The 13672-nt window shown below is 37.7% G+C and overlaps 2 protein-coding genes and 2 non-coding genes across 4 annotated transcripts in view; 1 reads left to right on the forward strand and 3 right to left on the reverse strand.

The window, feature by feature from the left end:
• The window catches only part of LOC133328229 (transcription factor Dp), a 73196-nt gene that overhangs the window by 18599 nt on the left and 40925 nt on the right, over positions 1 to 13672 (forward strand). The gene's annotated exons all lie outside the window — the stretch shown is intronic.
• Positions 5375 to 7684, reverse strand: LOC133328226 (alpha-amylase-related protein-like). The gene is made up of 2 exons (XM_061536775.1): positions 7013 to 7684; positions 5375 to 6205 (listed from the first exon to the last, which is right to left on the reverse strand). The coding sequence occupies exons 1-2, from the start codon at positions 7682 to 7684 to the stop codon at positions 5375 to 5377; spliced, it is 1503 nt and encodes a 500-aa protein (XP_061392759.1).
• Positions 10948 to 11020, reverse strand: Trnaf-gaa (transfer RNA phenylalanine (anticodon GAA)). Its single transcript has one exon. It is a non-coding gene; the product is annotated as a tRNA-Phe (tRNA).
• On the reverse strand, positions 11221 to 11293 carry Trnaf-gaa (transfer RNA phenylalanine (anticodon GAA)). Its single transcript has one exon. It is a non-coding gene; the product is annotated as a tRNA-Phe (tRNA).

Here is a 13672-nt window from a genome sequence, read left to right on the forward strand (position 1 = left end):
ATCGCTACAACAAAAATCTGCTTTGATTAGGACTGTTCCTAGAATGAAGACAAATGTCGAACTTTGACAAATTTGAATTTAATTCGCATATGCAAGTTTCGCATCAGGGCGGAATATGGTGGGTACATAGGTTCTTCTCCTGGCTTTCCTTTTCATTGCAAAACTTAGATCATCAAGCTCGACTCGAAAGAGTATAAATAATCACTTAAAAAAAGAAAAATTGGCCTCAAACCAAAAAGATAGAATCTAGAAAAGTTATTCTAACTTGAATCTATTTTTTTTAGTAATTTTATTTATTTAAATATACGTTTTATTTATACAGTACTTGTTTTAATAATTATTTAAACGTCTAGAATATCGTGCTTCGCCTTTTTTCTATTAAAAAATATTAAATACTTACAAAAACACATACCCAAACCCAACAACAAATTTTTTAATATTAAAAAAATAAATGAAAGAAAATTTATTAAAGCTGGTCATGGGGCCGTACTATTTATTATATATGTAAAATTTAAAACAAAAACAAAACTTTTTAATTCCCCATAATTATATATTAAACAACTTTACAATAACAAACCAAAAAACTGCATTTAAATATACAAATACTTTAAAATACTAAAAAAACAAACAAAGTAGTTAATTTATTAGCACAGCTTGTTTTGTTATCATATTTATTGGCTTTATTTGTGTTGTTATAAGTAATTATCAGCTTACAAAAAAAACAATAAACCACATTTAAATAAATATATATTTTATATATTGTAAACCAAAGAATGCAAGTAGAAAAAGTTATTTAAATTTTAATTTGTATTATTATTTTTTATTATATATATGCTTTATATGGCTTTTTGTTGGTAGTAGTTTAAACAATAGTTATAATACAAGCTTTATTTTAACCAAAAAACAACAACAAACAATAGCTTATATATTTAAAAAATACACTTTAAAGTGCGTTTGGCTTTTGTGTAACCGCTTTGAAAAAAAAACAAGACATGATTTTCTATAAAATTCCATTTAATTAACTTCTTTTATATAAAACTTTTTCTATTTGCAGTTTTATCTAAGGATTACTAGACAAAAACACAACAACAGCCAAATAAATATAATAGTTTATTTATATATATAATTGTTTGACAAAAAAAAATTTAAAAAAACCATAAAACTTTTTCATAACTAATTGTCAAAAAATGAAATTTGTTAACAAAATGGAAATTTGTAATTGTAAAGCTTGGATTGTTTAAGCTTAATGACATTCTGATTTATTAACAATTAAATAAAATCACTAAAATGGGAGAGGAGTTAATATTTATATAATTATTATTACTATTATTATTAAAACCAAAAGATCATATTTAAAAAAGAAAGTTATATATGTATATTTATTAAAAAAATAAGCAAAAGAAAGAAATACAAAATAATAAAAACAGAAATGTCTTATTTAATTTTAAGAATGTGACGTTTGGAATGCAACTCTGAAAAACAACGTTAAACAGGGTAGTTCACATTGAAAGGTAAGTAAATAAAAAGTGTTGCCAACACATGTTTAGGTAAAGGCATGATGCAATAATAAGGTGATGTATACCAACAAAAAACATTGTTTTTGTCTCGATTATCTGTCAAATTGTTCCATATAATATTTCAAATTGTTGGCAACACTGCACATCGAATTCAAGTAGAAATTACCCACTTTGACAGTTAATCAAGACATCAGCTGCGCTAAATGGACTACATATTCATTGTGCCATGGGTAAAGGTAAGTCAATTAGAATGATGGTAAATAAATTAAATTTAAGTCGTCATGCTTCATCCTACGTTCTATAAATGTAGATTAAAAGCATATACTGTGTATTAAGAGTCTATACAGACATCAGACAGTTCAAATCTATGTGAACGGAAAAAATTACAGATCCAGATAGATCCAAGGAAATAGGGACGCTTCGTTAACTCCGTTAATCGACTGACTAAAACATACCCAAGACCTACGATTAGCCTTCTCAATTTAACTTTTGTATATATTGAATTGTTCCCTATAAACATCCCAATCTGACTTTGTTGTGAGATTTAGCACCGATCTTCAATTTTGCACAATAGTTCCTTTGAATCAGATCGATGCAGATCAACTTAATCTTGAGTCTTATTCTATTACAGACATGGTAAGACTCTTTTACTTATCTTATCTCGAACTTCGTTAGTGACCGATTCTTTATTTCGATAATATATTCTCATAGCTCCTTGGATCAAATATAATGATTTCATCGGTTCACGTTCACGCTACCACAGTCTGTATAAATCTCGTTTACTGATCAATATATTTTCAAAGCGGAAATGATTGAGTGACACTGAACCTTGGACTGATGAGGCAAATATTAACCTGTATTAATGGGTACCTAGACTCCTACCCTGAGGGATGACTTTTTAAGGCTAGGATGTTATGCGATGTTTAATGTTTTACACTGTAATTGTTCAGGTTCAGTTATCAATTCCCTGCCATGGTAAGGAGGCTAGTGGCAAAAGAATAAGCTCACACACAACGCAAAGGAATTGAGTGGCATAAACGACCATATTACAGGGTGAGATGAAAACACTGCAACCAACTTCAGACAGCTGTCATTTCTAAGTCACTCGTCCGACCGCTGTTAAAATTATTCCAGTTTACAAGCGTACAAAAGCATTTTGGTGAGAATCTTCCAGAAAAAAAGTTATTCGTGATGGAATTCAAGCGTCATAGTATGATATCTTTATATTTGACTGGAAACCCGCAAGTGGCTATCGTTAGAGCACTCCACCATTTGAATGTGAATACATTTTTTGCGTCTCGTACCATTGCTCGTTACCTTGATACTGGTAGCGCAGCCCGACTTCAAGGAAGTGGACGGAAAAACAGCAACATCTGCAGATATGGTTCGAAAAGTAAAGAAGCGACTTGATCGAAACCCGCGTCGCAGTGGCCGAAAAATGGCTCATGAGCTGAACATATCGCAATACTCCATTCGGCAAATATTGAAAAATGAGGTCGGGGTAAAGCCATTGAAATTCCAAAAAGTGCCAGAACTTACAGGGCAACCTAAAGAAAATAGACTCAAAGGAGCCGAAAGTTGTGAACTGCCGAATTTGATTTTCTCCGATGAGAAAACATTCGTTGTCCAGCAGTTTATAAACAAACAAAATGATCGTGTTTACTTACCAAAGAGGTCAGCTGAAAATGTACACCTTCGGTTGGCCACCAGAACTCAAGCGCCGGCCATGGTGATGGTGTGGGCCACCATAACAGCCGATGGTCGCATTTGGGCAGCATGTGACGGTTTCATTGGCCGTTTGAGGGCCATATAATTCGTGCCAAAGGTGACCAATTCGAACAAATCTAAACTTATTCTAAAATTTTATGCTATTTCCGACATTTTGGCTTTCATTAAATAAAATTTACAAAAAATGCAAAAATTATGACTTTGTTGCAATTTTTTATCTCACGCTGTATACGATAGAGTAACCACTTCTCAAGCTCATTAAGAAATGCGGTATTTTCCGACTTAGCCAGGAAATCATCCCAGCTTTCTTATGAGATGATATCCCGATGACGGACGAGGAAGACAATACTATGATAATCAAAGCCTCACACACTAATCAACAGAGATCGTCAAGTATGGTACAGAACCAAGCCGTGCTTTCTAATTAGGAAACTGCTTCGGCAGTTGCCGATAAGTTGGTGCTTCTGATTAAAAATAGTCACGAAAGGCAAAGGAGCCAAGAACCCAAACTCTTAACTCTAAAGACGCACTGGACAACAATACTTATTGGATAATGCTATTGTCAGATGTATGTCAACCAAGACCCCAATCAAATCAGCGATGATGAATTTCTTCTGATTAGTAATCCTTATATTCATGAAGAAGTACGCACGTTTAAATCTTAAGTCAGCAGGTTTACCATACGACCTCTGCTGACTTAAGATTTAAACGTGCGTACTTCTTCGTGAAACTAATGAAGAAACTGTTTTACTTGGCTCGTAGAATAGAATTACAAAACCTCAACGCTGAATACGGCCCAAAAAGCAAAAAGCAAGTCCAAAGAGAAACCGAATGCAAAGAAAAACAGAAGGATGCCGATTATTTCGAAAACCCCGCACCTGAACCCGCCACCCAAAAGTTCTAAGTCTAAAGATGCACCGGATGGGAAGGCTTTTCGGAAAACAATCCGCTATTGCCAGGGATATGCGAACAAAGTCAGCGACAAGGATTTTCTTCTTATTTCGAAACACCTAATGGTCATGACGAAGTACACACGTGACAATCCTTAAAAGGTAATTTTAATCAGAAAAATTCATACATCAGTATTCTGATTACCCTGTCAAGCCCTTTACCAAGAAGGTGAATAAGATTACCCACTGTGCAGAAGTTAAAACGTCAGAGAAAACGAATCGAATGCCAGGAAAAATACTCGCAAAGTCCTTGACAATAAAGAAGATGAATTCGACAGAAAAGAGGCAACCTACTGCAAGAAGCCATCATTGCTGCAGACAGTTCAACATTTTTCCTTGTATCGGAAGCTGCTAAAAAGGATAGAGGGAAGAATACCACTGGGAAGACGAAAGTTATTGCCAGACAATGAGGTGCCTAAAGGTAACCTTTGTACAGAAGTAAAATACTCAAACAAAACGAGTCTGAAAGCAATGGGTCTGGTCCTACGGAAACCAAATCCTCCTTAAGGCCCTTAAAAATGAAAAGGGTGAGATCAATCGAGGGACATATCTGCTGCAAAGAAGTCGTCGTTTCTGCTGGCAGTTCAACCTTCTATCTCGCGTGCATCGGTAGGGGCTAAAAAGGCGAGTGGGAAGGCTATCACTGGGAGGACGAACGTCGGCAGAGAAGGATAGTGGAAAGGAGGCAAAAGGCAAGTCCGCTATTGCCAGAGATATGTCGACCAAGGCCCAAACTGCGGAATTCCTTCTGATTAGGTAATATCAAAGGCCGTGTCTATTCCCAAACCTTGGACCCCTGTCAAGGCCTCTAACAATGTGGTGACTAAGGACACCCAATATACAGAAGCAAACGAGTCAGAAGTCTCCTCCCTCCTCAAAGCCCTTGGCAATGAAGAAAACTAATTCGACAGGCGAACAGAAATCTGATACAAAGAAGCCATCGTTGCTACAGACAATTCAATTTTTTGTATCGAATGCATCGGTAACGACTAAGAAGGATAGAGGGAGGCTGGGAAGACGAATGTGAAGAGGGATCATGTGGCAACACTTTGCAGGAATCTTCGAAAACACCAAAACGTTAGTTAAACACTTTATTATAGGTCGTTTATATGTAGAAGGTCTTTTGAAAAATTCGTAGACCTTCGGTATATTTTACAAATAAAAAATCCTTTATTTTCTTTACAATTTCGAATTTTGATGTATGGCCAAAACACCATCCTCCTCATTTGCGCCAATTTTAATTTGGGCATAACCCCACAATTCAACCTCCACCGTCTTACCCGTACATTTACCATTAATTTTGGCGCCCGAAATCACATCGCAATAGGTACCCGGAGCCAAGCAGGTCATCAAACGTTCATTCAAATCATAACCATTACCATTGAAAGCCACAAAAGCGCGATCACCACGACAGAAGGCAATTTGATTATCACCATTATCCCACCAATCATTAACTCCCGCTCCACCGGCAACATTTTTAAATTCAATCATATTATAAATCTGACGCCATCTATGTTCACAAATCCAGCCATTAGTACAGGCACCCGTCACAGCATCAAATTGTGGCGAAATTAGTTTACCATCTGCAGTCTGGGGTGGTGGCTGATCACGATCGGTAAAATCGAACGAAGACATAATTCGACTAATACCATAGGGATAAGCCAGACCAAAGGCGGTAGCCATTTTATATTGTTTCGGTTGTTTATAGGTCAACACATGTCCACCATCTCGCTGATTGTCATGATTATCGACAAATACCAAAGCATGTTCACTGGGCAAGAAACCCCATTGCGGACCCCAACTCACTAACCATTTCAATTGATTGCCACCACGGAAGGCACGACCAATTTCTTCGGAAAAACTAAATTCTGTAACGGCGCCCAATTGATTGTATTCGTATTTGGTGATAGTCTGTCCACCATGATCGATAACTTCTTGGAAGATGAAGGGACGGGCACTGGCAGGGAAACCGTGGTTGGTGTTTAAGTTGCGAACACGTTCATAAATAATCTGGAAGGGGAAGAAGGAGAAAAGAAAATTGGAATTAATGGTAGAAGTGAAAATATAAAGGGTGAAAAAGAGGTAATAATAGAAAGAGAAGACCTATAGTTCCCCTATCCATATCCTGCAGGGAAACTGTCTTGTCTGTGGTTCTGAGATAAACAGCCACGGAGGTCAAAACAAGTTTCCAAAAAGTCTTCGAAAGCCCATCTCCCCACACCGGCGCCCAAAAGTGCTAAGTCCAAAAATACACGGGACAGGAAGTCATATTGACAGAGATACTCATATTATCTGATATATGTCGATCTAGACCCCAAACGAAATCAGCGACAACCCTAAGAAGATTTGCAATGGGTTGTCTATCGTAGAAGACCTCGAGAAGGTCTTCTTTTCATTAAAGACCTCCCAAGGATCGGCTATCTGTAAAAAACCTTCAATGGTTCTCCTATCTATAGAGGACCTCCCAAGGGTCTTCTATCTGTAGAAACCGTCCCAAGAGCCTTCTAAATATAGATGGCATTCACAAGGTCTCCAAGAAGACCACCTCTATCTATAGGAGCCTTCCGAGGGCCTTCTATCTTTAGAATACCTCTCAAGGCTCTTCTATCTATAGAAGTCCTTCGTATGGGTCTTCTGTCTGTAGAAGACCTCCCGAATGACTTTTACCTACAGAAAACCTTCAGAGCGTCTTATATCCGTAAGGTTATTCGATCGACCTCCGGAAGGGATATTCGGACCTCCTGAGGTCTTCTATCCTCTAGTAGACCTGTAGCAGATTCCAACTCCCTCAAAAAAATCCCCATCGTATTTCCTTACCTTCAAATCATCCGCACGCATGTGCTTAGCAGCATCCACACGGAAACCGGCCACACCCAATTCAACCAAATGATCCAAAAATTCCACCAAACGATCACGAACCCATTCCTTGCTTTGATCCAAATCCTTCAGTCCAACCAATTCACAATTTTGCACTTGATAACGATCATTCCAATCATAAATTCCGCATGTCTCATGGAAATCCATACCAGAATATGGAACAGCAGGATAAACTTTCATACCAGGTTCAGCTTGAGAACCTGCGGTTCCGACGGCCGTTTTACCTTGATCAGCAGCCATGTGATTTAGGATGACATCAACATAAATACGAATACCCACAGCATTGCAGCGGCGACACATTTCAGCAAATTCTGCCTCGGTACCGGAACGTGTTTCCAATTTATAGGACAACGGTTGATAACGTTCCCACCATGGCCTCTTTTCGACTATGACATTTTCCGTAACGGGGGAAACTTGAACACCGGCAAAACCTCGTGGAGCCAAGAACTCCTCACATTCTCGGGCAATGTCCAACCATTTCCACTCGAAGAGATGTACGATGGTGTTGCGTCCGTTCCACCAATGAGGGTTGTGTTGGCCATTGACTCTGTTGCCAGCGAAGGTCATGGCCAGGAGGGCCATCAAGGCCCACGTGGCATTCAATTTGAACATTTTTTATTACCGTGATGTTACCTCCGCTCTGCCGAACAATTGTAATACAAATAAACCATCCGATTTCCAATTCAGGGCAATTTATAGCTTTCGATCCGTTCTTTCGGCACGGTGTGCTATAAAATCGTCATGGTTCAGAATTATCTTCGTCGTGTGGGCGATAAGATGAAATGGGATTTTCTTGTCAATTTTTTTTTTTGTATTTTTGTTTTCACTGCTGCAGTGATTTGGTCTTTAACGAACGGGAGAATTCTTATCGCATAGTTGAGGTTATAAATTTTTACTTTGGTGGTCAGTTTTTTTCTGGTATTCCGACAATAATGGTTTACGATCCTCTACTGTGACGTTGAAATAATTGGAAGTTAAAAGGAATTAGATTTCGATCAAAAAATGAGGGAAAATTAGAAATAAGGTCGTTAACTTCAATCGGAACGAACTTATTATACCCTCCACCATGAGAGGCTTTGGGCATTCAAAATATTTTAAGTTGATCGGGATCGTTATATGAGGGATATGTCATTAAAATTTTTCTGTTAGACACTCAGCAAAACTAGGCTTGGTCCTTCAGCATACCGAAAATGTGTCGGAAGCTCCCAAGGATCATCTATTTATAGAATAACTCCCAAGGTTTACCTTTCTATAGAATACCTCCCAAGGGTCTCTTATCTATAGAAGAATGTCCAAGAGTATTTCATTTATAAAAACAAATTTCCGTATGGTCGAATTCCAGCAATTTGATGGCTTCTCTGGAAAGAAGACCCTCGGAACGACTTCTATAGAAAAAGACACTCGAAACATTTTTCTTGAAGTCTTCTGTACCCTCAGAAGTTCTTCTTCAAATAGAAAGAAGATATTCTACGGTAAGAAGACCCTCGAGAGGTCTTCTATTTATAAAACCCCTTCTGAAAGGTGTATCCATGTATAGAAAATTCTTTGGAGGTCTCCTGTAATTGGAAAACCCTCTACAGATGGAAGATCTGGTATTTACCTTATAACCTTGCAAGGTCTTCTATAGCCTGCATGGCTTCTATGTATAGAAGACTTGACCCCCTGTTGAGATCCTCTATATAAACTGAAGACTTCATGGAGTTCTTCTTTACATAGACAACCTTCTGGAGGACTTCCATCAGCAGAAAACCATCTGGAGGTAATCTTTGGGTGGAAGACCTTCCAAAGGTCCCTTGAGTGGTCTTCAAACAGATAGAAGGCCTTTTATAGGTAGAAACCTCTTGAGTAATCGTCAAACAAAATTAAAACCCATAAGAGCACTCTTCCAGATAGAAGGTCCTTGCGAGCTCTTCTACAAATAGAAGACCATTGGTAGGCCTTCTATAGGTAAAAATCCCATGGAAGGTCTTAAAACAGATAGAAGGCCTTTGGGAGGTCTTCTATATATAGAAGAACATTGGAAAGTCTTTCATAGACAGAAGACCATTGGAAAGTGTTCTACATACAGTAGATCCTTGGGAAGTTTTCTACAAATAGAATAAATAGAAGAACCTTGGGGATCTTCTATAGATAAAAGACCCATTGGTGATATTTTATGAAAAGAATGCCCTTTGGAGTTTTTTCTAGGATAGAAAACCCATTGAAGGATTGTGGCTGAATTTATTGGGGTCTTGATCGAAGGTCTTAAAACAGATAGAAGGTCCTTGGGAGATCTTCTACAGATAGAAGAACATTGGAAAGTCTTTCATAGACAGAAGACCATTGGAAAGTGTTCTACATACAGTAGATCCTTGGCAAGTTTTCTACAAATAGAATAAATAGAAGACCCTTGGAGATCTTCTATAGATAAAAGACCCATTGGTGATATTTTATGAAAAGAATGCCCTTTGGAGTTTTTTTCTAGGATAGAAAACCCATTGAAGATCTTCTTAGGATTGTCGCTAAATTTATTGCGGTCTTGATCGACATATCTCTGATAATAGCAGTATCTTTGTTAATATGACTTCCTGACCAGTGTCTCTTTGGAATTAACACTTTTGGGCGCCGGAGTCGGGAGATGGTTTTCCGAAGTTACATTGGAGCATCAATTATTGGCTTCGATGCCCTGCTTTTTACCTCTGAACCACAGGTAAGACAGTTTCCACCATGCTTCTGTCATACCTGGCGGCTCTTGCTGACTGAACGGTGAGATCCTTGAAAGATCTTCTATAGATGAAATCCATCTATAGTTCTTCCTACGATAATAACGCCAATGGAGATCTTCTTAGGATTTGACAATATGACTTCCTGGACTTAGTATTATGAGTGTCGGAGTCGGGAGATGGGTTTCCGAAGTCTCTTTCGGGCATCAACTTTTGGCATTTTTTGCCCTGCGTGGCTGTTTATCTCAGAACCACAGGTAAAGCAGTTTCCTTGGCATGCTGCAGTGCCACACCTTATGGCCCTTGGCGAATAGAGGGTGTGGCTTTGATGTGATTAAGATACCCAGCTGTAGTGTCAGCTGGGTCGGAGGCTATATTAATCTTCATAAGGTTGAAAGATCCTATGCGTAGAGTGTGAGCTTTTGGTAGCTAAAAGCGAAGTTCGCGTCTGAGACAGAGCTGAGCATTAGTTTCAAATAAAATACCTACTGGAGATCTTCTTAGGATAGAATATCCTCTGGGGATCTTCTTGAGATCCTATAAAGATTGTATTATCCCTGCAGGATATGGATAGGCCCCCATAGGCCTTCTCTTTCTATTAATTCCTCTTTCTTTCTCTTCATATTTATGCTTCTTTTATTCTATTCCAATTTCCTCTTCTTCTCACTCTATTCTCACTCTATCAAGATGAAGGAGCGTAAATTAATTCCTTCCCAGTTTGATACGGCAACGGAGAGTATTCCAACGGTTGGATTTGTAAACATAGTATGACGTCAGATCGATAATATGAAAGGATTAAAAATTTTTGACACGTGATGCAGGACTTAATGATTGGTGGGATAATGGTGACAATAAGATTGCCTTTTGTCGCGGTGACAGAGCTTTGTGGAAATGGTTTTTAATGGAAATGATTACTATATGGTCACGGATATGCCCATAGACATCACTTTTGTCGATAATGGCTACTCTTTGGTATTTTCTTCTGAATGCCCTTTGTCACCAGATTGATATTGGCTTCGATATGGGTAGCTGCGGTACGTGATAAAATTTTCAAATCCATATTTTTTTTAATTTTCTTTATTTTCAAAATCATACATCTTGCGAACACAGCAATTATTTAAAATGAATAAAAAAAAACAAATATTTATAAAAAATTAAAAAAAAAATAATGTCTGCCGAAACCCGGGATTGAACCGGGGACCTTTAGATCTTCAGTCTAACGCTCTCCCAACTGAGCTATTTCGGCGCATGTCTGCTCCTGTCCATATTGCCATTACAAACATATAAACACCCCAGTGTGGTATTTAAAAAATAAAAGTACCTAACGCCTGAAAGTAGGCAATGGAATATTGTTCTTACGTATAATGTAGTCATTCACAATAGTTGGTTCACTTTCACATCTCTTGCTGTGGGGGTAAAGTACATGAAAGAGCAAAATAATTGTTCTGCCGAAACCCGGGATTGAACCGGGGACCTTTAGATCTTCAGTCTAACGCTCTCCCAACTGAGCTATTTCGGCACATAGTAGTTGAATTATGGATGCAGTACTGGAAATTGGGAACCTATATAAAGATCATTACTTATTATAAAATTCAGCTAATATACAAAAATAAATTTTAAGAGGGGTAGCAGAACACACAATTCGGTCCTTCCCTCACGAATTTTAAAAGGGAAACTTCGCAAGTTCCTTGGGAAAAACAAATGTTTAAGGGTCCGTCCATCGATTTATAATTCATTATAAGTAGAGCTAGAGGCCTTGATTACAACCATATTTTTTTCTGTCAAAGATTCATGGTTCCTAATATTTTAGCTTTCAAACCAAACCTTGACATCAATGTATTTTTCTATACGTTTCATAATTACCATAATTACTAGATTTGACAATATCACAAAGGAAAAAGTATATTTACGGGAATTGTATAAAGCTGTCGTGGTCATAATTACCTACAAACAACAGCTTTCCGAGAAATGGATTGTAAAAGTTCGGTTACATTTTGTTTAAAATGATATTCTGTCGCTTATCCGTTTTTGGAATCTGTTCATAAGATAAAGTTTTAAATCCACGGCCGAAGACTATAGGAAGACTTCTAGTACTTCTAAGAACAGAAAGATATCCAGTTGATCTATAGAAAAAACCTCCAGTTCGTCTATAGGAAGATCTCCAGCTCTTCTACAGAATGACACCCAGCTCGTCTATAACAAGACATCTAGCTCGATTGGGGAAAGATCTGCAGCTACTGTATATAAGTCCTCAAGCTCTTCCATAGGTAAACCTCCATCATGTCTACAGAAAGACCTCCAGCTCGCCTACATGAAGATAACCAGCTCATCTATAGAAAGATCTGCAGATGTTCTACATAAACACCTGCAGCTCTTCTATAGAAAGACCACCAGCTTTTTACATGAAAACCTCCCTCTCGTCTATAGAAAGACCTTCTATTCATCTTACTAAAGCTTCTCACCGTAGGGCCGAAAAAGTTTAAACATGTGCTACTATCGAAGCACACAAAATGGAGTGTAAAAACTAGCCCCCGGCCACGCAGCTGCTTCTCCTCTGCTGCTATGACATTCTGGGTCCGGAAGGGTAAAAAGATTAGTAGCATTGGGTTAAATCTAGTTTAGGGCCCACTCCCGGATCGTTTTGAAATTTTTAACACATGTAGTCCTTGAGGTCTTAATTACTACGGTCTTTTTTTTTCTTGCGGAAATCGGTATTTCCCTCGTATTTTCTTACGATTTTTAAAACTTACTGAGGCAATATGGGTATCAATCATGGTACAATTATAAAAGGTAACAGCAAAACCCAGCTGATTTGATTCCAACGTAATGCCAGTGTCAATATGAATATGAGAAATTATGTTTTTCAAAATCACCCAACAGGAATATTGGTAACGGATTCTTTATTAAATGTCCTCCCGTATTCAAATTACTCAATCTGCCTGCTGGGAAAGTTTGAGAAAGCAAATCTTTCTTCATGGAATAACTCGCAGTTCCCAGCATTTTCATATGTGTTACACATATAAGTGGCAATGGCTCAATTGTAGGAAAGATGTGGAAACGATAGAAATATAAATTTGATAGATTTTCATTCATGTTTTTCAAATTTTATTTTGAGGATTCGAAAATATTACATTTTCAAAAAATATATGATATGTTCCCGTACTGCAAGAATCTACTCGATTTGACTATTTTCTTCGATATCATAATGAAAAAATTTGTTATCGTAGTAAAAAGTAGTAAATTCTCGCAGTACGGGAACAGACCACTAATATTTCACATGCATATCGAGTTCTAGTAAAAATTACGCACTTTGACAGTTAATCATGTCATCAGTTTCGCTAAATGGACTACTTATTTATTGTGCCATGGAATAAGCTATAAATAATTCATATAAACTTAACAATCTCTGTAGCGTTATTCAGACAGAAATCCTATCCAATTACGAAAGAGCCTGAAATAGACAACAGACTTACTGACGACAATGTAGTGAATTTCTATGTTGATAGTCAGGCGGCCCTTAAGTCGTGACTATCAATGCTATTGAATTGCCTGTAAAGGCGTTCTACATGATATACGACAGAACGTTAATTTTTGTTGGGTTCCAGGTCATAGTGACATAGATGGGAATGAAATAGCTGACAGTCAACCGATTGAGGGATATGTACAACGGATTAAGCCACTGAAATAGTCAATAGGACGATATATCATTGGCAAAATCAAGAAGTGCTGCTGCAAGGAAGGCGGGATTTCAAAAACTATCTGGCCTGAGTTCTCCCGCAGAACTACATCACTACTGTATAATAAAAATATAGATATAAGAACCTCTGTAGGGAGCATAACAGGTCACTGCAGGACCAGATCACTCACTTTCAAATGGGATATTAATGAAGATTATTAT

The sequence above is a fragment of the Musca vetustissima genome, unplaced genomic scaffold, assembly GCF_032173495.1.
Source record: "Musca vetustissima isolate MV318-11 ecotype Yass unplaced genomic scaffold, APGP_CSIRO_Mvet_v1 utg14942, whole genome shotgun sequence".
In the NCBI taxonomy this organism is placed as follows: domain Eukaryota; kingdom Metazoa; phylum Arthropoda; class Insecta; order Diptera; family Muscidae; genus Musca; species Musca vetustissima.

Excerpts from the sequence above, each read along its gene's own strand:
- LOC133328226 (XM_061536775.1), bottom strand. The coding sequence starts at position 7,684 with ATGTTCAAATTGAATGCCACGTGGGCCTTGATGGCCCTCCTGGCCATG. Across the intron at positions 6,206-7,012 it reads TGCGTGCGGATGATTTGAAG|ATTATTTATGAACGTGTTCG; the intron begins GTAAGGAAATAC and ends TTCCCCTTCCAG.